The 25,508-nt window shown below is 36.3% G+C and overlaps 2 protein-coding genes across 2 annotated transcripts; both read left to right on the forward strand.

Moving 5' to 3' along the window:
* The first annotated feature begins 35 nt into the window (after positions 1-35).
* LOC128232725 (probable tRNA (uracil-O(2)-)-methyltransferase) lies at positions 36-12,110 on the forward strand. The gene is made up of 11 exons (XM_052946437.1): positions 36-181; positions 1,142-1,710; positions 3,162-3,267; positions 4,160-4,376; positions 5,100-5,168; positions 6,465-6,572; positions 7,510-7,581; positions 8,137-8,243; positions 9,366-9,567; positions 10,023-10,473; positions 10,968-12,110. The coding sequence occupies exons 2-11, from the start codon at positions 1,158-1,160 to the stop codon at positions 11,186-11,188; spliced, it is 2,106 nt and encodes a 701-aa protein (XP_052802397.1). The 5' UTR covers positions 36-181; positions 1,142-1,157; the 3' UTR covers positions 11,189-12,110.
* Positions 12,111-14,133: 2,023 nt separating this feature from the next.
* LOC128229909 (agrin-like) lies at positions 14,134-19,964 on the forward strand. Its single transcript, XM_052941813.1, has 5 exons — positions 14,134-14,234; positions 16,256-16,379; positions 16,713-16,827; positions 19,424-19,524; positions 19,872-19,964. Exons 1-5 carry the CDS (start codon positions 14,198-14,200, stop codon positions 19,942-19,944), a joined length of 450 nt encoding a protein of 149 aa, XP_052797773.1. The 5' UTR covers positions 14,134-14,197; the 3' UTR covers positions 19,945-19,964.
* Positions 19,965-25,508: the final 5,544 nt, after the last annotated feature.

Consider the following 25,508-nt stretch of genomic DNA (forward strand, 5'->3'; position numbering starts at 1 on the left):
TACTGATATTTCAGTTAGGGGAAGGAACTCCAGACTTAAGGAAGTCCAGACTAGCAGCAACCATGATGCAAAATTATGACATTTCATGAAATTGCTTTTTCTTATATATTTCAACTCAACTTACATCATTTCAAGCAACATTTGAGCACTTTAAAAAGTGTATTTTGAACATATATATGTGGTAAGCCAGTTTACAGACGTGTTAATATACATGTATATGTATTGGAATTATATATAGACTATAGTCTACAGCTGAAATGGGAGTGCTCGGTCACCATTATCATTATGGTAGCTAAAGAATTTCAGCGAACACGTTATGTTTAACCTTTTCGGATATATTACTTTTTCTTTACTTTGTAGTAAACATCAAACAAATGAATATCTACATTAAAGTTATGAAAGCCAATACTACCATTATGTAGTCATTCTAAAATGCCGTCCAGGCTTCTTTTTTTAATGATGTTTAGCCTGGACCAGGCTAAACATCATTAAAAAAAGAAGCCTGGACGGCATTTTAGAATGACTATACCATTATGGTACTTAGGAAGTTAAATCAAAGAAAAAGGTGGTTAAAGGGGCGGTCGTGGGTTCGAGCCCCACACCAGGCACACTTTTCTTCCCAGGTTTACTTTAGATATTATTACACAGAATCTGTGTAATCATATCAATGAGACAGATGAAGTCTGAGTGCTTTGACTCATTGGCTCATAGGATTTCAAGGGTATTGCCATATATAGATACATAACATTTTCTATCATAGATTTGGGCATGTTTTAAATTTTAGCTCTGTTTATCTGATTTTCTTGAACTTTTGAATAATAAAATTGGGTTTGTGTTTGTTTTTGGTCGATGAGAATCTAAGGGACTCACTCACTTTTTATAGAAAACAAACATTATGAATTTTAACAAAATACTTAAAGCAATATTAAAACAACTTTGAAAGTTCAAATACAACCTGTATTGTTAACAAATATTAAAAAATGACCGAAAAACTTTTGCCAAAAAGCTTTACTACTGTATAATTTATGAAGCTACAGTTAAACCAGTTTAACAAATTTTTATTGGCAAGTGTTTCATTACCATGTGATGTGGCATTGCCAGTGTACAAATATATTTGTATTTTGTTCAATGCAATTTCCAGATAAAGTCACAGCAAAATGACTACGTTACCAGAGGCAAAAGAAACCGCTGAGGTTGAGACATGTTCAGGAACTTCTGAAGGGTTTATGGGGGCCCTAGCCATTTGGATCAACAAACCCCATGTTGTCAACAGAAGACTATGTGGCTCTCGCACAGATCACCTTCAATCTGTACACAAACCAGAATTTTCTCCAGAAATAGTTGCCGACATCACTGCAAACCTTGGACTTCAATTTAATGTAGATATCGCGGAATGTTCAAAAGCTAATGAAGGTACCAGTAATGATTTAGTTTCATATTTAGAGGGTTCAATGATGGAAATGGAATCTAATACTCAAGAGATTGGAGAATATCATGGCAATCATATAAATTCTCAAGAAGAAAATGAAAATATGGAGTTAGACTCAGCAGCCTCCGACAACAGTTCTCGGTCTGGTGATTTGTTGTCCGATGTTGATGTCAGTGCTATGATTGAGGGTTGTACAGATGATGAAGTGTTAATCATTGTGAGACAGTTGCTGCCAAAACAGCCAGAGCGGCACAGAAATATTCCCGAGCTAATCATTATAGGTAAGATTTATAAATTATTCTGATATGTCATGAATGGTCCGTAAATGATAAAGAACGTTATCACATGCTTTCTGGTGATTTTTAGAGTTTGATCAGTGAAATAAAATGATATTTCACTATTTCAAACACTTTCAGAAATGATTTTATTTCTATTTTATGCATGTAATGAAACAAACAGTTATTTTCCATGTTATTCCAACAGAATGAAACTTAAACAGAAATGAGATTTTAATTTAAATCATAAAATGATATATAAAAAGATATTTAAATTGGTCATTTATATCCATAAGACCACAATTAATAAGGCTAAAAAATGGTTTAGTTGGGGTTACATCCTTTTCAAAAACAGGTAGGTTAAGTACTTTTTTAATTATTTTTTTTACAGGGATGTGATTTGTCCGCAGATTCGCAAAATTTCGCGGATCTAATGGCCCCAGGGACACCCCCCCCCCAAAAAAAAATATTTTTTTTTTTAGCTGATTAAAAAAGATACTAGTGTGCTTTTGGTTGTTAGTGTTGATATACCAGTTTGCTTCAAATTTAAAGTCAGAAGAACCCTCAAAAGAGCTTCTAAAAAGCCAGTTTTTCTTCTACGGCAGTGTGCTTTTGACCCCAAAAGTGCCCCAAGAACCCATGGCCAAAATGGTTTCAGCCCTCCAGCTGCCAATCACATCCCTGTTTTATTAGGCTTTATGTAAGAATATTATTGTTGTCATTGGGGAATGATTTTAAAGATATCTTCAGTATAAAGCTATACAGGTTTTAAACTACCTATTAAAACACATACTTATTTTTTTACCAACAGGGTTGGGTAACCAATAATTACCAAAATAAAAAAATAGGTCTAAATAGTTTTTTGGGCACTTCCTGACTAATTCACTTAATACTCATGACCCAAATTTCTTTTAGCATTTTTTTGTTATGGTAAGATTAAATTTTATGAAGAAAAACAAAAAAGAAAAACCTACATACCTATTCACAACTAAAATGTGTGGAGGGAAAAACCAAACTAACTATTAAAGGGGCAAGACACCAGATGCTCCAAATATGGGCAAATACAGTATATCCTCAAAACAAGCCTAAAATTGTCAATGCGAGCTAGATTGTGGCTGATAAAACGTCATTTTACTTGATTAAAAGAATAAAACAACAATCATGTTGCTGTCTCATCTGAGATTCATTGTTTAGAAATAGCACAACAACCGCAGTAAATTTCAAATTGGGAAATGCTAGAAACTGCAAAAGATGTATGTGTAGTAAGCGATGTGATACATCAGTAAGTAAGATGCAATGCATTTTGCATTGTACACAGCGATGTCAATTTAATGAAAGTTTTTGACAATATTCTTTTTTTCTTGCAATTGTATTATCTAGTGCCTAGCCCCTTTAATTAAATGTTGCCTAATGTTTCATAATCATGTGTATTGTATATATGTGTTCTTTTGCTTCAGACAAAGCCAACTGTAAGGGTACGTTCATTCCCCTGAAAGAGGAAAACTCTTGTGTGGTGCCGGAAATTGTGTACAACTTCTCTTTAGGTACACAGCCAAGTCCATGGTAAGAGTATGGCTCTTTACTTTATGCATTCTGATTCTTTATAGACGTTAATCAGTGATAAATTTTCGATAAACACGTATCAGTGTTAAAAACAATTTAACAGGAAAACAACATTTTCATATCACTTCTGGTTTTGCAACTGTGGCCTATTTGTCTGTCTTTATCAAACATCAGCACGCACAAACCAAAATAATCAGTGATGACATTTCTAGAATGGCTTGATGTCATCATTTGGGTTTTGTTATTAACTATTATTTAAATTACTATTAATTTTAAATGACTTTTAAGCATGAAAAGAAAAGAATAAAAAAAAAAGATTAAACGATATATCAGTTTTATTTCCTCACATGAACACCATATTTTAACATTACTTTTGTGGCTCTGTGACTGGATGAAATAAAATTGATATCACACTGAAACTTGCCCGTTACCTACTATTATTACTCTGTTAATTTGCGTTTCTTCATTGAAATTAAACACGAAGTTTTCCATTTAGCATAATCTTTGAGTAAAAAGCAGCAACAAAATAATAAATATGAACCTTTATAAATCCCAAATCAAAATTGAAAACATATGCAATTAGCAAACAATGGCAAATCCTGATGCGTGTATAACCTTAAAATCTTGATATTAAAACTGATTATATTTTTTTGAATCGTTACTGCAAAAAAATGAAACCAGCAGTCAACAGTATACTCAGAGCTTTTTCCAATGTATGATTAGCTTTGTCAATGAAAATAAGACGAACGAGCATTGAAAGCGGAGACAAACCTTTTCACTTATTGCCACTCGATATGATTTTTGTTGAAACAGAGGTAAAAATGTGTCGGTGAAAAGTACTTATTTATGTTATTTATCTAAAGAATGGAATTCATCCTTTTATTTTTTTCAGCATAACACTCTACACAAGCACAACCGACTGTTCAACAGATTCGGAAAGAAAGCTTTCATTGACCTGGCTTAGGAATCAGCTTCTTCAAAAGCTTGCAAGATGGAGCGAGCAGCCAAGCCTTCGTACACATGTGACCTCACTTAGGCTTGTCAATGTAGCTGAGTACAGTCGCTTGTATAGTGAACTCAAAAATAGATATGGCCTGCATTTTGCTAAGGTACATCATTGTATTGATACTTTAAGAGATCTTATTTAGGCATTGTCATAGCCTTGGTGTTGTCGGCACTCTGGATTGTAAATGTATGTAATTAGGAGTAAAAATGAAACACTTAGTTTAATATTTTTTAATTTGCCCCTATTTCATAGAGTGTATGACTGACTGTTTTGATGGCTGATATATAAGTAACAACCAACTAGCAGTAGAAATATTTGAGAAAAAATATACTAGTTTTGTACATAAGAGCCAGTATTTATTAAATATCTCAAGTAATTTCCTAACTTACATCATTTCCTCAAGTATCTCACTTCTCGTATGATAAACAGTCAAACCCAGTTGGCTTGAATCGCATGGCTCGATTTCTTAGTGGCTCAAACTGGGTGTAAAGGACCGATTTTATTCTGCTTAATGTAAATATTACTGTTTGGCTCAATTTCCTGAGGCTTGAGGTATTGTCACTGGTCCCTGGGTGTTCAAGCCAAAGGGGTTCGACTGAAAAAACAACAACATTTTTTAAATTTGATTTTGAAAATTTAAGGAAGTTGACTCAAGTTTAGACATGACTAAAAAAGTTCTTCCAAGGGCTGCTTATGTATTATCATTATGACTTAGAGTCGACACAAAATAAAACATTAAATTTAATGTCTCATTTTGACCGTAATGATTCATGTATGTTGATGAAATAATCTTGACAAAGATGTCATGTAGGAGTGTATTTTTCAGATTTGGCCAGAGAAAACCAACCCTGAGAAGTACGTTTTTGAGGATGTTGCCATAGCTACATATCTACTGGTAATTATTAGATTTATTTAAGGATTGAAGGCATTTCTTGCGTTTACGTTGTATGAACACACAGTAGGGCACGTGAGCAAATTCCAAGAATCCAAATTATGATTTTTGTAATGTATATCATTGGTTAAAAGGCTTGCTAATCCAATCCAAGTGCAATAATGAAATAAAGAATGAGGTAATAACTCCTTGCATGTTTTACAATGTGAATGTCAAGTTTTATCTATACAAAGGACTAGGCGAATGTAAATATTTTAGTATAATTTATTAACATGCAAACAGCCTACCCTAAATGTCATACAGTAAGATTATTGTACCGACACTGTTATCTTGTGCAAATAGGGTCATGTGGTTTATATACATAATAATAAAATAAAAAATAAAAGTGTTTTTTTTTTACAAAATAGTTGTTACAATCGGGTTTACAAAATAGGGTCGGTTGGGTACATTTTACTGTAGCCACCACATTTCTTTTTTGGGCCTACCCAAACTGTAACCCTAAAATGGCAGTTCAAATGGCAGACCAAGAAGCTTTGTGCTTAGGGGTAGCATTTTGAAATCTTTTACATCAGTGTCTGTAGAATAGGGAGCAAGAGTGTACTAGACAAGATTGAAAAGATTCCATTTGTGGACCTTGGTCATTGTGAAGCTCTTCTGGTTCACATTATATGTAACTCTTGTCGAAAGGATTTATTTGATGGCAGGGTCTTATAAAGCATATTGTATATTTGTTTGTGGAACATGAAGTGACAGTGTACTAGACATGATTGGAAAGATTCCATTCACGAACCTTGGTTGTGGCACTGGTCCACTGGTTCAAAAACTCATGTCAGATGGGTTTATGTGATAGCTGGCTATTATAGAGAATATTTAATTTCATCATAAACAATCATTTGCAGACTATAGTTGTGGAAATAGTCTACTGTTTCTCATACTCCTCACTCCTGTCAGAAGGGTTTATGTGATGTGGGTGTATTATATAACATATTTTATTTCAGTATCTATGAAATTTGGAACAACGGGATACTGGACAAGATGGAAAACAATCATTCGCAGACCTTGCTTGTGGAAAATGGTCTACTGGTTTAAATACTGATGTTAGAAGGGTGTATGTGAGGGGGTTGTATTATAGAACATATTTTATTTTAGTGTCTATGGAATATGGAGCCACAGCGTACGGGGCAAGATTGTAAACAATTATTTGCAAACCTTGGTTGTGGAAATTGTCTTCTGGTTCTAATATTCATGTAGGAAGGATTTATTTGATGGGGGTGTATTATTGAGCATAGTATATTTTAGTGTCTATGGAATACGGAGCGACAGCGTACCGGAGTAGATCGGAAACAATCATTTGCAGACCTTGGTTGTGGAAATGGTCTACTGGTTCACATCCTTATGTCAGAAGGGGTAGGTATTGCTGCAAATCAAGTTTATCAACATCAACCTCCAAGTGTTGTTGTTTTTTACAAATAATTAGATGTTTCATCAGGGCTTATTGTGGGTAAGAAAATTTGTAGTGATTGTAAATAACTTAGATTATAATTATTATAATTATATCAATATTTTTTCTATTATAATTATGATGTATATGAAATAACTGCACAGGATTAGAAATTGTATTAAGCAAGAAAAAAGTTCAAACATTGTGTAAGGTTTTACGTTTAATAATGAAAGTGTCGCTGTCTGAATGGTAGTGGAAACTCAATATGTTGCCTGACTTTTTTTAACAGATAAATGATCTTTTTTGCAAGGATTAAATACAAGTACAGTGATAGTGTTTAGTAATGTATTAGTAATGTAACTATTGAAAAGTCTCATGGGAAGATAATCTAGAAAAGTATATGGCAGATAAAAAAATTAATGATGTCATAATTGAGGATTTTGATAATTATAATATTACTAATATTCATTAAGAGCATTATGCCTTGTATAACCATACCGTAAGTATTTGATGCTAATGGCTCTTTAATGGCCATGACTATACTAGCCAATGTGCATGCACGTATGGCTTAATAACCTGCTTAATAAAACCAGCCAATGAGTTAACAGTAACTTTGCTGGGTTTTTTTACAATTTTTGTTTTTTTTTACCATTCAGTGGTCCATTATTTAGTTTAAATGGACATGTTATGAAGAATGAAGAACAAGTTATAACAACATTATATTAATCTCATTGTACAATGTTATGCCAGTGAGGTCTTGTGTTTTGGGAGAAACCAGAGAAACCCAGAGGAAACCCAATTGTCCAGCATAGAGAATACAAACCAAACTCACTGAATCCATTGGCTGAAACATCAGCGTAAACACTATATCGCTCTATTATCCCCTTTCACTTTCCCTTTCAGCATCCAGGGTATGGGTTAGATGTGAGAAAAAGGAACATTTGGGATCTGTACGGCCCAGGGACGATTCTGAAAGTATGTACTAAGACAGAATAAACACTTGCTCCATCCGCATTTACCAGACTTATCTTACTTTACTTGATATGCAGTCTCTTTTTAGCTTGTGCAAGGAATGTTTGAGGTATAGGCATAGCCGTGGGGTTGTCATCGCTGGTGTGCAAAAACTGGAATGTTGTTCAGAATATGAAACTTGGTACCAGTACACATGTTCACTATGTATGACAAAATGCACTAGCAATATATAGCAAGTCACATAAACATAAAAAAATCTCTTTAATTTAGATTTAAAGCATAGCACTCCCTTGTGATGCTCTTCTTTATCTGGTTTCACAACTCTATACTCATTTATTTAAGCTTGATTGTGAAGCCAGCTCAATCACTCTCGAATCCGCTTCCTGGGCAGAAACCATGATAGTTTCCTTTTTGAAAGTTTAAGAGAACGTTCGCTTAGTGGGTATTGAACTGACACTATCTGGGTGAGAGGCGGACAAGTATACCACTAGGCCGCTCTCACCAAATAAGAACTTAAACATGCATAACTATATTAAAAGCCTTAAATGGTTTTTTCAGGAGGAAAGCATTAAACCCTCAGATGACAGTGTTTTTCCTGATGTTGATTGGCTGATTGGTAACCATAGCGATGAATTGACTCCATGGATACCCTTTATGGCAGCTAGGTTAGTTTAGAATCATCCCATTGAGTTGCTTTGATTAATACATGTTACTGCTATAATGTAGATTGGTCTTGTTTGATCAATAACTTTAGAAGCCTTTGGCCAATCATCACCAAATTTGGTCAGAATGTTTATGGGCAGAATATCTCAGTCAGGCTCAGTCACTCCAGAGTTATGATCCTTGAAATAACAAAAACCCTATGTACAGTGCCCCTCTCTAAATTTGGCTTATTGCCAAATTTTCAATGAACAACCATTATCACCAAATTTGGTGTCCAAAAAAAGGATGGGGATTTCTTCAGGGACAGTTTGCACTCTAGTTAATGTCACATTAACATTTTCTTTTGTATGAAAACAGAATTAGAAGTATATCACATTTAACTCTTGCACCTATCAATATTTTGCAGCTGTTGTGACTTAAGATAGTGTTTGATTCCAATTTACAGGATTTTAACGCACTAGAAAGACCCCATTTTGGGATATAAATTGCGTAGCCTATCTTAAGATATTATATTCTTTGGACAATGCGAGGGATTCTTACAAACCTCCTCTCCTAAATATTAATTAAGACATTAAAAATCTAGTTTTTTGAAATCCTCTGTCAGAGTGAGAATCTTATGTTAAAGGGACTTCGATGTTTTTATGGGAAATGTAAACGAAATGCTTTTTTTTTTGTCATCATGAATAGAATTAAGAGGCAAATTGTTAATACATATTTGAAGATGTAAGCGAAAATGATACCTCTTTCCAAATGGTGTTAATGAAGCTATTGAAAACTATATGATATCTGAGTTTGGATTTACAAGTTGCTGGTTGTTGATGCTAACATGAAAGTTGTGATAGTCCCGTTAAATTTGAGAAAACTGGTGTTATTAAGTTATACTCATATTTCAGGTGCTCCTACACTTGCAAACACTTCATGCTTCCTTGCTGTTTCTGCGATTTAATTCCCGGTTCATTTTTTCCTATGGACAGTGCCGATATGGGAAAAGGCGGCAGAAATTGGGAGGAAATATGGAAGAAAACCTAGATTACATTATAATTTTACTTAACTGCTAAAGTAAAAGGGATTATGGAAAAATGGCATAACGATTGATGGAATACTTTATACATTATATGTTTCAGGTCCTCATACACTTGCAAATACTTTGTCCTTCCTTGTTGTTTCTGGGATTTTAATTCCCGGTTCAGTTTTTCCCGCCGACTGGGCCCCATGCGGGAAGAAAACGGGAAATACAGACAGTACTTGGACTACATCCGGGAAGTTGGGGAAACATGCGGGTTTAATGTGGATGAGGATACATTACGGATACCTTCAACCAAAAGGGTATGTTAACTTTTTTTCTCTCTCTCCCTCTTAGTTTATTTTTTTGTGGAAATTTACGCCTTTTTTTATTTTAGTGTTTAATTGAAATTTGAAAATGATAAACCGGTTTTGCTGTAGTAAAGCATCACTTGATTGATACATACACCAGATTTAATCAATGTTGTTATTTAATACAATTATACTATTAATCTTTATTATATTTTGTAACTAAAGATGAATTTTATATTAATATGCAAGTTGACATGAATATTGCATGGATACTCTTTTAGTTTGTCAGTTCACCTAAACATGATTAAGATTAGAATAGTTGTCTGTTTATGTTTTCTTTTTTTACTTTTTATCCGCTAGAGCATTAACTAACCTTTTGTAAACGCATGTAAAAACCTCAGAATCTTCAGTCTGGAGTGTGTGAAAGCCACAGACCATCTTTAGAATGCTGTGAATGTTTCTTTCAGATATGTTTTGTCGGCAGTTCCAGAGCCTATGAGCAGGCAAATGAGAAAAGTGTGGATGAAATGAGGAAACTTTTCCTTCTTTCTAGACAAAATTCTCAGGAAAACTCAAATCACAATGGTAAAGATAGCAAAATATGTGATCCATCTAGTGAATCTTCTAAACAGTGGATCAACGACTTCAATCCAAGGAGCAAGGTGGAAACTACAAGAAATTGTGTGACCATTAGTGAACAGATTAAATCTCGTGTTGTGCAGACTGTATTCGCAGCTTTGTTGGCCTGTGAAGGTGGTTTGGTGAAATTAGGTCAAGATGGCCACCAATGGAGACTTGGGGGTCGTCTCACAGTGTCCGATGTTGTGGAATTGTTTGAACGAGGGTTGTTGCAAGAGTTGAAATCAGAGTGTGGAGGGCTGCAGACTCTCTTAAGAAATCATAGTCACATATTTCAGGGTAAGCATATTAACAGGAAAATATGTGAATAAAATTGGTGACGTTGTTTAAATTGCACAGTCTTGCAAAGTTTGAAAAACTTAAAATACAAGAACAAAGAAAAGTTTCAAGACTCTACGAATTTGTTTTAATAGAAGTGTTCTAGTGGTATAGGTGTCCATATCAACCCAAGAGGTTGTGGGTTTAATCCCCACCAAGGGGCTTTTCTATTGGCCTCTCAAAATGGACACCAGTTCTGGTTTCTATGCAGGAAACAGACACAAGAATGAATCCATACGATATCTGCTTTTGTCACAATCAGGCTATGATTTTGTATTGTATACTAATGATTCATAAATGGTAACAAAATGGTTGTAAATAAAGCAAAAACTTTGTTCTTAACTACACAATTAGTAATATTTAATAACTAAATTGAAAATAAATGCTATACAAAATGACAAGCTTTGAATTATTTACATAAATTTATTTAATCATTATAATTTTCTTTTCTTCAGCGAGTGGCGGGAATGTATGTCTCCGAGACTTCACATTGGATGACCCATTTGAAGGAAGATATAACAAGGGCCGTAACTCTGACAAAACTGCCTACCATAAGACAACTCTGTGCTGGTTTCATGAAAACCATCCAGATGGCTGTCCTAAAATGGCTGAAAGATGCATGTATGCTCATGGCGCGGAAGAATTGAGGAGTAAACCCAAGAAAACAAAGTCTTGATATTTTAATTAAACGGATCGGATTGGGTCATACATGAAAAAGAATTGTGTTTAATGTAAATAAAAAATAAATATGGTTTGTGGCAGTTTATAGAGATTTATCAGTGAAATAAAAATGATATATTTCCCTGTTTCAAACAATGAAATAACATTTTGTTAATTTTCAATGTTTTGAAATTTAAGCCCGCTATCACCAAATCACATAATACTGGGACACTATTTCAACCAGAACTGACGTTATTTTCATATTCAATTGCCACGGATTTCTTAAAAACTACAGTTAACTGTCATTTCAAACCCTTTTTGGCATAAATTAAAAAGAAAAATTATTGGTTTCTGTGTAAGATCACTATATATATAACTAGTGAACACCTAAGTAAATAATTTCCTTGTGGGAAACCCACTTATGGAATATACATTAGCCTTTGGTGCTCACTCTGTAAAATATATAACGATCTTACACTGATACAAAAATATCCTCTTTAATACTGATAAAATTTCATCAAAAGTTCAGGTAGGAGCTAATAAGTCAGAAAACACTCCATGGTTTAAGGCTTTGGATTTGCAAAACATTGTTCAAATGAGCATCTGTCAGTTGCTGTTTGTTCATAAAACTAAAATAGTTGATTTCAACAATGATTATAAAGAAAATAATGCCTTCAAAATCTTGAAGCGAGTCCGTTTAAGAGTTATTCATAAATTCAAGGATGTGTATGATTAAAACTTGTAAGCATAATTTAGAATTTGAGAAAGGTGGTGAAAAACTAACATTGCAATACAAATTTTAAGATGCATTTTATTTTATTTTTTTCAAAATTGAAAAAGCATGATTATTAAGATTTTTTATTAAGGTATTAATTGTAAGAATATTTCTCTCTGATGAAGTCGTTATTGTGAATATTTGTTTCCAAATAAAATTATACAGAAAACTTTTCAGTTTTTGTAACTTTGAAACAAATGTCATGAATAGAAATATATTTTTTGTACTGCGCACGAATTGACCATAGTTTATTTTTTTGAAAAAAAGTCTTAGAGTTTTTGGTTAATTTTTGACAATTCAAGGGCGATAACTCGGAAATGAATAATGCAAACTGGCTATTGAAAGCCGTCAAGATGATACATCCATTAACATTGTCACCCTAGAGGTCAACTTTAGACAACTCAAGAAACATAGCTCGTGAGTGAATAGTACAATTTGGGGGTTAGTCGATCTTGGTCGGAATATGCCCATAATTTGGCATAAACATCGTAAACGTTTGGTAAAATCGGATATGTACACAGTTGAAAATACATTAAACCATCTTCGTTGCCTAGTGGTTAAGCATCTGCCTACGGAGCGGGAGGTCGTGGATTCGATCCCTGGCTGCGTCATACCAAAAGACGTTAAAAGTTGGTACAAGTAGCCCCCTTTCCTGGAGCTTGGCATTTAAAGGGTAGTGCTTGGAAAAGTGGTGTACTCTGTACTGGTTGAACCCAGGAAAAGTTGTACCCCGTGTATCGGTGCTTTACACCGAGCACGTAAAAGAACCAAGGGGTCTCCTCGAATAAGAGCTTGGGTATAGCACCCGGACTTCATTGTATCCCACCACTGTCTTTTCAGCGTGCTGTCCCTTCAGCAAAAAACAAAGGACCCCGTTGGAAATAAGTGCTTGCACTTTCACGGGTTATCCTTGACCGCAAGGTCTATAGAAATACATAAAAAGGCTTAAGGTGGAACGCGACTATGATTTTTTTTTCGAGTTACTGTCTGAAAATTGGTGTACGAATAGAAGAGCATATGCCCAGTTAGGGACTGTTTTTACTTTTTCAATATTCGGAACAGTTTTGAATCTACGAGTTTTCAAAATATGCCACTGACGTCAATTTTGAGACGTCTCTCATATTTTTGCGTTCCAGCTACAATAACCGATAGTTTCACCAATTTTTCGTTTACCGCTAAGAAATTTAAACCTCAAGTGCGTCTTGTGAAAACGTTCACGCTCATATATTTTTCTTTCTATTGTTTTACGTTATTTATTTAAAATTCGTCTTTAACGTCATTTTTTAGCGGGAAAAAGGGCGTCGTATTTTGCTGAAAAAAGTGCACCTTTCTTTAATTCTTGAAAAAACTGCTCGTTTAATTTTTGATGTTTTTAAATACATGTATTCAATGTTTTATTACAAATCGCCTGATATCAAAAAAGGGTACCTCACCGACTTCGTTTTTGCGCAGTATCAAATAATCTAACCCCTATACCTGTTTCTTTTTTTCAATACGTAGTGTATTTAAACAAAATTAACAGTAAGTTTTGGCTTCTTTTAACTATTATGGGAAAAGGCAACCTCCTGGAGTAAAAGGGACTCCCTCATAGATTGGTACATATTTACTGTGTGAAACATGTTTTTTCTTTATCAGAATGCAAGTCTCGAAATCGTTAGTGTTAGTTAAAAGTTAGCAAGTTACTGAAAGCTTGTACCAGGCAGAAAATATATAGAATAATATGTCCAAATATTGTCTTTCTTGATGACAATAATGCAGGTACTCGTGCTAAATCCGAAACGGGGTTTCTGAATTAGTTCTTATTAAGCGGACAAGATTAAATGTGTTCAAAAGTAGAATTGCGAAATATAGCCATGTAAAATGGATGATTTTTTCGGTGCCAATCTATGAAAGAGTTCCTTTAAGCGTTGACAAGAAGGTGACAACACGATATGGACAGAGCCAACGACGATAATGCCAGCGTTGTTACTAAATATAAAACAAAACATCTTGATATACCCCTCCCAAATCTAATACATGTAACTGCATGCCTTCTACATGTTTATTATCATATTGTCTTGAAATAAATTAATGATGTGTCAACTTTTTTCGTGTATTAATGAACCACATATTAACCTGTTACGAAACTACAATCAAATGTCATTGTTCTATATTTGGCGTGTTCTGATAAAGATAAGATACACTCAAGTAAAGAGACCAAAAGGTTCACACACAGTGCGTGCTCAAGAAGTCAAGTACAGATAAACAAATATGAAGATCGTGCTCGTTTTTGCTTCATTTGCTGTCGGTAAGAACAACTTCACTTTAATTATACACTTCCATTATACAAATATAGTGTACTACTATAAATTATTCTTTTCTCTGTGTTTTTAGCCTTTAGTTGAAAGATGTACGTTTATTTAGCCATGGTCGTCGGCACCAGTGGACGTATCAGTCATAGGTTGTAGGGAATTGTGCGTAGACATAATGTAACCCTCGTAACAAAAAACCCTGGTTCTCTAATAGTGTAAAGCAATGTCACACGGGATCCCTGCCCCCCCCCCCCAGAACACGATTTGAAGCGGGATATCGCCTTTTCGACCACTGGGTTAACAGTTAAGTGTGTTACCACTAAACTACGGAATCCAACGAAACAGCATGGAGAGCTTATTGTGATTCTTTGTGGCCCTCGAGTATAAGCACCGCTCCACCTGGTCATCCATTGTACTATGCGACCATGTGCTAGTATCCAATGACGAAATATAATGCCTTAATTACATCAGACCACTGGATTGACCATTCGCATGCTGTCAATCAAACAATCAGTTGACAATTATGTAAATAAATAAAAGCACATGGTAACATTATGCAATGTATTAATTGGCAAACCTCCACCAAATGATCTCGATATGTCGCAGTAATATTACTTTGGCGACTGGTCCATTGCCTCAAACGGCATCTAAAAATAGCTTGCTCAAATCAACCATACATTTCTTCACAAAACTGATCGTAACCTTGCAGTCATGTTTTTAAGTTTGTTCAAGGAAATGTCACTTATGCACTACTCTGGAAACTAAGTTAACTGAATAAAAAAATATCCCAAATTGCTCCAACCTGCAGCCTGATTTTAAGATTATTTAACAGGTATGTCTCTCTACCAAAGGCGATCGAGCTGTCGCCATTCGTCAAAAACATGATGCATATATAAAGAATGTTTTATTACAAGACCATACAAAATCGTTTCTATATTAAGCGCCCATGTAAGGATATTTTTCGGGCTTCACGACCAAAAAAGAAACAACATTGTATATGATGAACGAAATTCCCGAATATTTTGAATTTCATTTTACTATTTAATATCCGACTTAAGATTAAAGGGTAAAGAATATGCTTCATACGTTAAACTAGGATTCTTAGCATTTGATATCAGAAAGTATCGATTCTGTGTGATTCCAATGATCAGCACACTTAAGTAAAAGTTTTATTTGAACTCATTTGGCTGTGGGAATCTATATAACAATTGAAAATGACCCATAACTGACTGATGGGGTTCTGGTGTCTATATTCTACATAGTATGTCTCATTTAAGATTCATTTTTCGGGGGTTCGTTTTTTCAGGAAAGCTTGATAGGGTTTGTACTAACGGTAGATGCCAAACATAGGACAAAACAATTTGGTATGTCAACAAAAAGCGCAACTTAAACACAAACCGAGAATAAGTGTACATAATGCACAATATATATTTAAATATCCTTGTGCAAAACCAGCCATATATAGTTGGCATTAGCCATTTACGAGTGGTCAATAACCGCAAGTAGAAACTAACGCTCATATGAGAGTTATATACCAGTCAATTATAACCACGTCCCCAACAGGTCCGGGGGATAGCGGAGACGTCAAAGTCAGCCAATCCCAGGTAAAATCCCCGTCCAGGGTGGACAAACTGCTGGTGAAATCCCCGCCAAATGCCCCCGTGCCCCGGGGACATCCTAGGTGAGGCCCATTCCCCGCTATTTTCGGCGCGAAAACAAAACTAACTCATTCACTCGGCACTGCGGGGCCAACTTTAAGGTAAAAACACGGCCCATTTCTAAGGCTACCCCCGTTTATCTCAAGACATAGCGGGATGTGGTTACAATTGACTGATGCATTATGAAATTTAATACACATGTGCATACAACCACTGGACATATACTCAAAACGTTTTGTTGGATAATCCGTAACGGTGTTGAATTATTATCACGGTAAAAGGGTTTGTAAAATGCTAACTACGACGGAGGCATGGACACACTAAAAATACTTACTTAAAGCATAAACACACTATTTCAGCGGCGTATGGCCAGCTCAGTGGCGGGAACTCAGACTGGTACTGCAATATTCTCAAGGACGAACACTGCGAACAACATATCTACGAACCGAGATGTGGCACCGACCACGTTACCTACAGGAACATGTAAGCAAGGCTGTTGGACTTTTTCTAACTATTTTTGTAGAGAATTTTGATAAAAGAAACGATACATGGATTTGTGACAGTTTAAAGGAGCCGAGGTCTCTGCGGAACCGAAATCTATGGTTACAGAAACATGAGTTCTGGTTTCAAACATGTATATACAATGGTTAATTGACTGAATTATGTTTGTATGTTTGTTTTGTCTAAAACACTCAATATACACATGATAATAACTCATGTACTAGATTATAAGCTAATTTTAAGATATGGCGACAGTGTATTTGATAATATAGTATGCGTATGTTCATAAAATGGAATTTTTCGCCATGGTTTAAGGTGCGCATTTGGCAAGGCCCACTGCCAGAACGACACCATCAACCAGCTGCACGTGGGTCCGTGCGATCTGATGTCCAGCACTAGGAGTCCGGAACAGGTTATTCACGGAAGCGAGGTAATTTGAACAGATGCGTTTACCTCTTGTGCAGTTCAAAAACAATTACGAGTAGTATTAATTTTGATTCGGAAATAAAAAAGCCCTGTGCTAAATGAAACAAGTTTTACACCAATGTTCAGCAGTGAAGCGCAACAAACAAAGAAAACCCGAAGCTTGAGGCGCCCCAGTTTCGAACACTTATTAACCATTATAACCATTATTATTATACATACTTTTCCCTAGTATTAAAAACTCGTTTTAGCAATACTATTCACAGAAATAATTCTTTGAAGATTTGAAGGAGGACTTTTATCATATGTAGCATAAAATTAAGGAGTAATCTGTGTTAGCCTAGTTTTTGTCGAAATATCCCCGCTTTAGGTGCTAAGGGAGATAACACCTTATCAAGAACAATCTCAATACTGCGAGACTGCTGTTGAAAGTTGTGCTTGCGAAGAATTTTCCTTTCAGAATGTATATACTTGTGGATAGTATTTCCCTTTTGCAAGCTGGCCCTGGACCATCGGTGCATATCACTTCTCCTTTGGAAGGTGATCCTGAACTTCCGGTTTATAATATTTGTTATTTGCAATATGGCCCAGGACTTTCTATACATACTATTCTTTATTTGCAAGGTGACCATGGACTTGAATTTCCAGTGTATTGTTTCGCCTTTGCAAAGTCACCTGGACTTAAAGTGAATGATATTTATCCTTCGCAATGTTATCTTGATCTTCCAGTGTATGATACTTCTCCTTTGCAATTTTATATTGGACTTGCATAATACTTTCCCTTTGCAACGTGACCCTTGATCTGCATTGTGAAATATATCTGCTTTGCAACGTGACGCTGGACTTGCAGTGTGATATATATATATATATTTTGCAACGTGATCCTGGACTTGCAGCGTCCTTTGCAACGTGAGTGACTCTGGACGTGAAGTGGGAAGAATGTGTCCTTCCTTTGCAACGTGACTCTGGGCGTGAAGTGTGAAGTATGTGTCCTTCCTTTGCAACGTGACTCTGGGCGTGAAGTGTGAAGTATGTGTCCTTCCTTTGCAACGTGACTCTGGAAGTGAAGTTTAAAGTATGTGTCCTTCCTTTGCAACGTGACTCTGGACGTGAAGTGTGAAGTATGTGTCCTTCCTTTGCAACGTGACTCTGGACGTAATGTTTAAAGTATGTGTCCTTCCTTTGCAACGTGACTCTGGGCGTGAAGTGTGAAGTATGTGTCCTTCCTTTGCAACGTGACTCTGGGCGTGAAGTATGTGTCCTTCCTTTGCAACGTGATTCAGGACGTGATGTTTAAAGTATGTGTCCTTCCTTTGCAACGTGACTCTGGACGTGAAGTGTGAAGTATGTGTCCTCCCTTTGCAACGTGACTCTGGACGTGAAGTGTGAAGTATGTGTCCTTCCTTTGCAACGTGACTCTGGACGTGAAGTGTGAAGTATGTGTCCTTCCTTTGCAACGTGACTCTGGACGTAATGTTTAAAGTATGTGTCCTTCCTTTGCAACGTGACTCTGGGCGTGAAGTGTGAAGTATGTGTCCTTCCTTTGCAACGTGACTCTGGGCGTGAAGTATGTGTCCTTCCTTTGCAACGTGATTCAGGACGTGATGTTTAAAGTATGTGTCCTTCCTTTGCAACGTGACTCGGGACGTGAAGTGTGAAGTATGTGTCCTCCCTTTGCAACGTGACTCTGGACGTGAAGTGTGAAGTACGTGTCCTTCCTTTGCAACGTGACTCTGGGCGTGAAGTGTGAAGTATGTGTCCTTCCTTTGCAACGTGACTCTGGGCGTGATGTTTAAAGTATGTGTCCTTCCTTTGCAACGTGATTCTGGACGTGATGTTTTAAGTATGTGTCCTTCCTTTGCAACGTGATTCTGGACGTGATGTTTTAAGTATGTGTCCTTCCTTTGCAACGTGACCCTGGACGTGAAGTTTAAAGTATGTGTCCTTCCTTTGGAACGTGACTCTGGACGTGATGTTTAAAGTATGTGTCCTTCCTTTGCAACGTGACTCTGGACGTGATGTTTAAAGTATGTGTCCTTCCATTGCAACGTGATTCTGGACGTGATGTTTAAAGTATGTGTCCTTCCTTTGCAACGTGATTCTGGACGTGATGTTTAAAGTATGTGTCCTTCCTTTGCAACGTACGTGACTGAGGACTTGGAGTGCGAACTATTTCTATTTTGCAAGGTGACTCTGGATTTCATGTGCATAATATTTCTCATTTACTAGTTGGCCCTGCACTTGGGATTCCAGTTTATAATATTTCTTATTTTCAAGGTAGCTTCGGACTTTAAATGTGTAATTGTTCTCCTTTAGCCTTGTACTTTCAGCCTACAATTTTTCCCCTATGCTAGAAAACGTTCGACTTTTTGTGTGTAATATCCCCCCTGTGCTAAGTAGCTTTGAACTTTCAGTGTAACATATTTCCCCTGTGCAAAAAACCTTTGACTTTCAGTGTGTAATAGTTCCCCTGTGCTATGTAGCTTTTGTTTTCCAGTGTGTAATATTTGTCCTTTATAAAGTGGCACTGGACTCTAGTGTATAAATATTATCCTTTGCAATGTGACCCTGGTCTTCCAGGTATAATATTTCTACTTTGCTAGATCGCTATGGACTACCAGTGTGTGTTGCTAGCCCACAGAGTTTGTGAGGCAACTTTGAATGAGAAACTCTGCGGCACCGATGGTGTAACATACCCAACATTGTAAGTGCTTTAAAGAAACTCTTTCGCATATCTCAGGTTGAAAAAATTATTTCGACTATGTTCAATTTTAACTTATTTGCTTATTATCAAGAACCCACAGTAACTGACCAATACTTATTTGAACATAAATTTATATATTCAAGACTAATTAACACACTTTTGAATTGCGTTGCTACTCTGCTTTTCGGGAAATGATGTATTTTCGGTCACACATGTATTTTGAGATATTCATTTGCGGACTTCAATTGCCCCGAAAATACACAACCTTTGCTTCCACATTATGAGGTCGATACTGAAGATAACTAAGTAACGTGTCATGAGCATTGCATTTTTCTATCTTTGTATAGCTGCGAGTACGAGAAATCTCGCTGCCAGCACAGGGATCTGCACGTCGCTAAACTCGGGGACTGCAACGCCTAACCCGCCCGCTTTGTAGTTATACCCAAATAAAATGTCGAAACATTCCTGACTTTCTAATTTACTGTTAAAAATCTCAAATACTCGCTAAACTGGGGACTGCAACGCTTTGCCAGTCAGCGTTGTAATTATACCCGAATGAATGTAGAAACATTCTCTCTTTCTAATATTGTTATAAATTTCAAAGGCTCGCTTTTCTCGTGGACGGCAACGCTTAGCCAGCCCACTTGGTAGTTCCGAACAATAAAATGACGAATCCTCTTCACGTTCTATTATCCGGGGACTGCAACGCTTAGCAAGCTCACTTGGTAGTTCCAAACAAATAAATTACCCGGGGACTGCAACACTTAGCCAGCCCACTTGGTAGTTCCGACCAATTAAATGACGAATCCTCCTCACGTTCTATTACCCGGGGACTGCAACGCTTAGCCAGCCCAATTGGTAGTTCCGACCAATTAAATGACGAATCCTCCTCACGTTCTATTACCCGGGGACTGCAACGCTTAGCCAGCCCACTTGGTAGTTCCGACCAATTAAATGACGTATCCTCCTCACGTTTTATTACCCGGGGACTGTAACGCTTAGCCAGCCCACTTGGTAGTTCCGAACAATTAAATGACGAATCCTCCTCACGTTCTTTTACCCGGGGACTGCAACGCTTAGCCAGCCCACTTGGTAGTTCCGAACAATTAAATGACGAATCCTCCTCACGTTCTATTACCCGGGGACTGCAACGCTTAGCCAGCCCACTTGGTAGTCCCGACCAATTAAATGACGAATCCTCTTCACGTTCTATTACCCGGGGACTGCAACGCTTAGCCAGCCCACTTGGTAGTTCCGACCAATTAAATGACGAATCCTCCTCACGTTCTATTACCCGGGGACTGCAACGTTAAGCCAGCCCACTTGGTAGTTCCGACCAATTAAATGACGAATCCTCCTCACGTTCTATTACCTGGGGACTGCAACGCTTAGCCAGCCCACTTGGTAGTTCCGACCAATTAAATGACAAATCCTCCTCACGTTCTAGTACCCGGGGACTGCAACGCTTAGCCCGCCCACTTGGTAGTTCCGAACAATTAAATGACGAATCCTCCTCACGTTCTATTATCCGGGGACTGCAATGCTTAGCCCGTCCACTTGGTAGTTCCGACCAATTAAATGACGAATCCTCCTCACGTTCTATTATCCGGGGACGGCAACGCTTAGCCCGCCCACTTGGTAGTTCCGACCAATTAAATGACGAATCCTCCTCACGTTCTATTATCCGGGGACGGCAACGCTTAGCCCGCCCACTTGGTAGTTCCGACCAATTAAATGACGAATCCTCCTCACGTTCTATTATCCGGGGACTGCAACGCTTAGCCAGCCCACTTGGTAGTTCCGACCAATTAAATTACGAATCCTCCTCACGTTCTATTACCCCGGGACTGCAACGCTTAGCCAGCCCACTTGGTAGTTCCGACCAATTAAATGACGAATCCTCCTCACGTTCTATTATCCGGGGACTGCAACGCTTAGCCAGCCCACTTGGTAGTTCCGAACAATGAAATTACGAATCCTCCTCACGTTCTATTACCCCGGGACTGCAACGCTTAACCAGCCTTCTTTGTAGTTCTGACCAATTAAAATTACGAATCATTCATGACTTTCTAATACTGTTTTAAAGCTGCACTCTCACAGATCATATACCATTTTTAAAACTGTTCTTATTTTTTGTCTTGGAAAGAGCAAATTTTTGCGTAAACATTTATTTTGCAAACCAATGATAAAAGATTGCTGACAAAAATCAGACCGTAGATTATCATATTTCCGTTCGAAAATTAATGTTTTATGGCTTTAACCGTTACTAACGGTTTAAGAAAAATGCCTTAAACATCATTTTTTGAATTTAAATATAAAAATCTGCGATCTAATTTTTTGCCAACAGTCTTATATAACTGGTTTCCATGGATTTTCGCAAGAATTAGGTCGTTCCAAGACAAAAAATAAAAAAAAAATGTCAAAACGTTCAATCTGTTAGAGTGCAGCTTTAAATCCCAAATGCTCGTATTTTTATCGCCCACAACACACAGCTATAACAGCTTTGGGATGGTAGTGTATAGTCAACCGCCTTTGTAGCTCTGAAGGAATGACATGATGAACTGTCTTAAGGGTTTTATAACAATTTACAATTGTATGATAGGATTATAAAATGTATATAAACAAACTGTTAGACTGAATTGAACACTGGAGTGTCCTTACAATGTTATCAAAGTTGTGTTGATTTATATTATGTCGGCAGACTTTGACCCCCCCCCCCCCCTCCTCCCCCCCCCCCGCACTCACACACAAAGTTATGGAAACGTAATAATTAAGAAAACATTATTTGTTTTTACCAAGTCTATCGCTGTTTTAAGCAAAATGTTTTACGAATTGAGCTTGACAAAATGTCGACGAATTCATTATAAATGCAGAGGATGCAAAATATACATACAACGACATTGCAAGACCATCCTGACTTGTTCGTGTCGATTTTAATATGAAAAACCTCTAATAGTTAAATGTTTTATCTCATCAATCAATCTACACAATTTTGTTTCTGTAATACTAAATGATAAACGAACTTTTTGCTTTTCCGATACAAACATATGCGTTTCTAAGGAATCAATAAGAACAACATTATTTTGTCGATACCAATAATTCAATTGGCTAATTATAACAGACAGATGACCCTATACGTCTTTTAATATGAACAGAAAATGCATTTGTTAACGAAGAAAGATGGAAACTTATTATCCATATCAACGTTGTTTAAATTGTTTGTATATATCATGAAAGCACTTCTCAAAGAACAGTCTCTGGAAGTATTTTACCTTCGACATTACACAATACACGAACACTCACTAAATATGACATCTTATGTACATGTCTACGCTATGTTTGGCACTAGCCTGCATGTAAACAAACAAATATTTATACGGTCTTGTGTACCAGTGTGTGTACAACTCTGTGTGTATACCACGTGATAAATAACGTCATAAATGCTACGTCGGAAGGCAACACTTTGCTTAAAATAAAGACTTAAATCAAAATTAAATAACTTTTCTTTAAAGATAACTGACAGTCTATGCCGCTTAAAGAGCCCCGCATTTATTTTATTACCGAAATTTGATCATTAGTTTCATCAAACATTTCGACAAACCTGTTTTCAAAACAAATGTTTTGACAGTGCTCCGTCAGACGGCCGTATTGTGAAAAGGTTTGTCGAAGTGTTTTAGGAAACTTAAAACCCTAAATCATACTCTGGTCAAAGACCAAAGGCAGGGCTCCTTAAGCGGCGTAGACTGCACTATGTTTCATTTAAAATGTTGAAGAAATAGTGAAGATATCTTTGTTTAAAGTATTTTTTCAACTCAAAATGTTGCCTTCCAACGTAGCATTTATGACGCAATTTATCACGTGGTATACACACACTGTGTACGGTCTTGTGGGAACACTTGATCGGGTGAACATTCTTTTGAGGACGCAGCTCATGTGTAATCACTTTAAGAACAACGCATTAACTGTTGAGTTTGAATACATGTACTTTTGCAGACGTGAACTTTATGTTAATTTCTCTCTCTTTGTATACGTATTTTCAAAATTGGAATACTGATAATCATGTCTTTATAACTATGTATCGCCACAACTGTCTTATGCTGTGACAAATCATGCTGGCACAATATTATGCCTAACAGACATGTTATTATATCTTAATAAATTGTTTTTATGTAAAACTAGCATGTTTTCATGTCTAACATGTGATTATGTCTAACTGACATGTTATTATGTGCGTCCAACTTGCTACTATGTCTAACTGATTGTTATTATGTCACCGACATGTTTATATGTCTGATGACATTTCATTATGTCTTAGTGGCATGCTTTTATGTTAAAGTGATGTTGAATTATATCCAACCGACATATTGTCAATATCCTTCTTAACATTTTCCTTCTTAGACATTATGTTTCTGATGTCAAAAAAACTAATTATGTCTTATCGATATTTCATCAAGTCAGATTACTATATTTACTTTTCCGATCGATACGTGAACTTGTCTAATTGACATGTTTATATGTCCAATTGACATGGCAGTACATGTATATCTATTTGACATCTTGTCCACAGGGCATTTAATCTTGTTAATTGTTCATGTTATTATGTCAAAAGATGGTTATGTTATTTTTATTTCATTATCACAAAATGTCGATTGTACATTTAACCATGTCAATTTAACATGATAACATGCAAACTAGACAAGTTTACGTGTAATACAATCCCTCACAACAAATCTGGATTCCATTACATATAACAGTTATCACTCGAGGACTTCAACGCTTAGTCGAATCTCAAATGTCTCTAGTTTAACAGACCAAGACATTTAATAAATTGAGAACTGTAACATATATACATGTAGCTTAGATCTTACTTAATCTGTAGCTTTTGTCGAAATATTATTGATTTTCCAATGCTTTAATGTACCTATTTGGAGATGAGAAACAGATGTAGCCATGTCATTTTCGTTCTTTAGAGTAAATACCACTATTACCTTTCACGGGCGTTAGTCTAGTCAGGGCAGGTTGGGTACTGTCTCGTCACAGTTTTAACCTGCCCTACATAACTGCCACGTCTAAACATTTAAGCCGACTTTTGCATCGACTTATGCATTGTATTTTAGGCTATTGTGAATATGATTCATCTTGGGTAAAAAAACTATATATATTTTTTTTTTATAAATATGGGTATTCTTGGTTAAAAAAACTACGCCACTACTTCAAATCTTATGTTTGCAAAATTTCATCGTCAACTAACAAAATCAGGCTTTAATGCGGCATCTTGTGTTGAAGATTTGAAGTGATTATTCGAAATCTCAATTTATTAAAAAGAAAATCTAGAAGTAAGCCTCTAATATGAAATGAATGGGCATTTCTATAAAGTACAATTGAAATATGCCAACTGTTTAGTGTTATCCACTCCTTGGTGAAAACACAGATAATCCAACCCTTATCAACAAATAGTGCATTTTTTGCCTAAAACAGATGACAACACTAGGCAAAATGGTTACCCCAATAATAATTGTTAAAGATACTTTGATGCAGGTATGGTCTCCATGTTGTTTACAAAATAATTTAAAGTGGCACTCATATTTAAAATCAATACATACACATGTATAACAAACGTAAATTTTGAGGGATAAACATTTAAACTACTTACTTAAGAATGCGTTTATGGAAAATACTTATAACTGATTGCAAGATTGTAACCGTGTGTTTAATAGCTGAAAACGCACAAATATTAAATGACTGCCGGATCTTAAAATATTTAACAGTGATTAGCTTTCGTCTCACAAGGTAGAAATACGGTGTTTTCTGCAACTTTCTTTCAAATTAAACATGATATCCTTTATATGAATCATTGTTTTCGATGTTTAGTAAATTAAAACGATTGTTTTAATTGTGGTACATCCTATTTGTGGGTAAGAGGGCATCTTTAAAGGGACTGTACACCAGATTGGCACAAAAAAAACGAATCTCAGGACATTTAT

This window comes from Mya arenaria, chromosome 4, assembly GCF_026914265.1.
Source record: "Mya arenaria isolate MELC-2E11 chromosome 4, ASM2691426v1".
NCBI lineage: Eukaryota > Metazoa > Mollusca > Bivalvia > Myida > Myidae > Mya > Mya arenaria.

What these genes read in the sequence shown, in the direction of transcription:
- LOC128232725 (XM_052946437.1), top strand. Translation starts at nt 1,158, where the DNA reads ATGACTACGTTACCAGAGGCAAAAGAAACCGCTGAGGTTGAGACATGT. An exon ending in GGTACACAGCCAAGTCCATG is followed by an intron (nt 3,268 to 4,159) that starts GTAAGAGTATGG and finishes TATTTTTTTCAG; the next exon opens with CATAACACTCTACACAAGCA. An exon ending in CCATAGCTACATATCTACTG is followed by an intron (nt 5,169 to 6,464) that starts GTAATTATTAGA and finishes AGTATATTTTAG; the next exon opens with TGTCTATGGAATACGGAGCG.
- LOC128229909 (XM_052941813.1), top strand. Translation starts at nt 14,198, where the DNA reads ATGAAGATCGTGCTCGTTTTTGCTTCATTTGCTGTCG. An exon ending in AGGTTATTCACGGAAGCGAG is followed by an intron (nt 16,828 to 19,423) that starts GTAATTTGAACA and finishes CTACTTTGCTAG; the next exon opens with ATCGCTATGGACTACCAGTG. An exon ending in GGTGTAACATACCCAACATT is followed by an intron (nt 19,525 to 19,871) that starts GTAAGTGCTTTA and finishes ATCTTTGTATAG; the next exon opens with CTGCGAGTACGAGAAATCTC.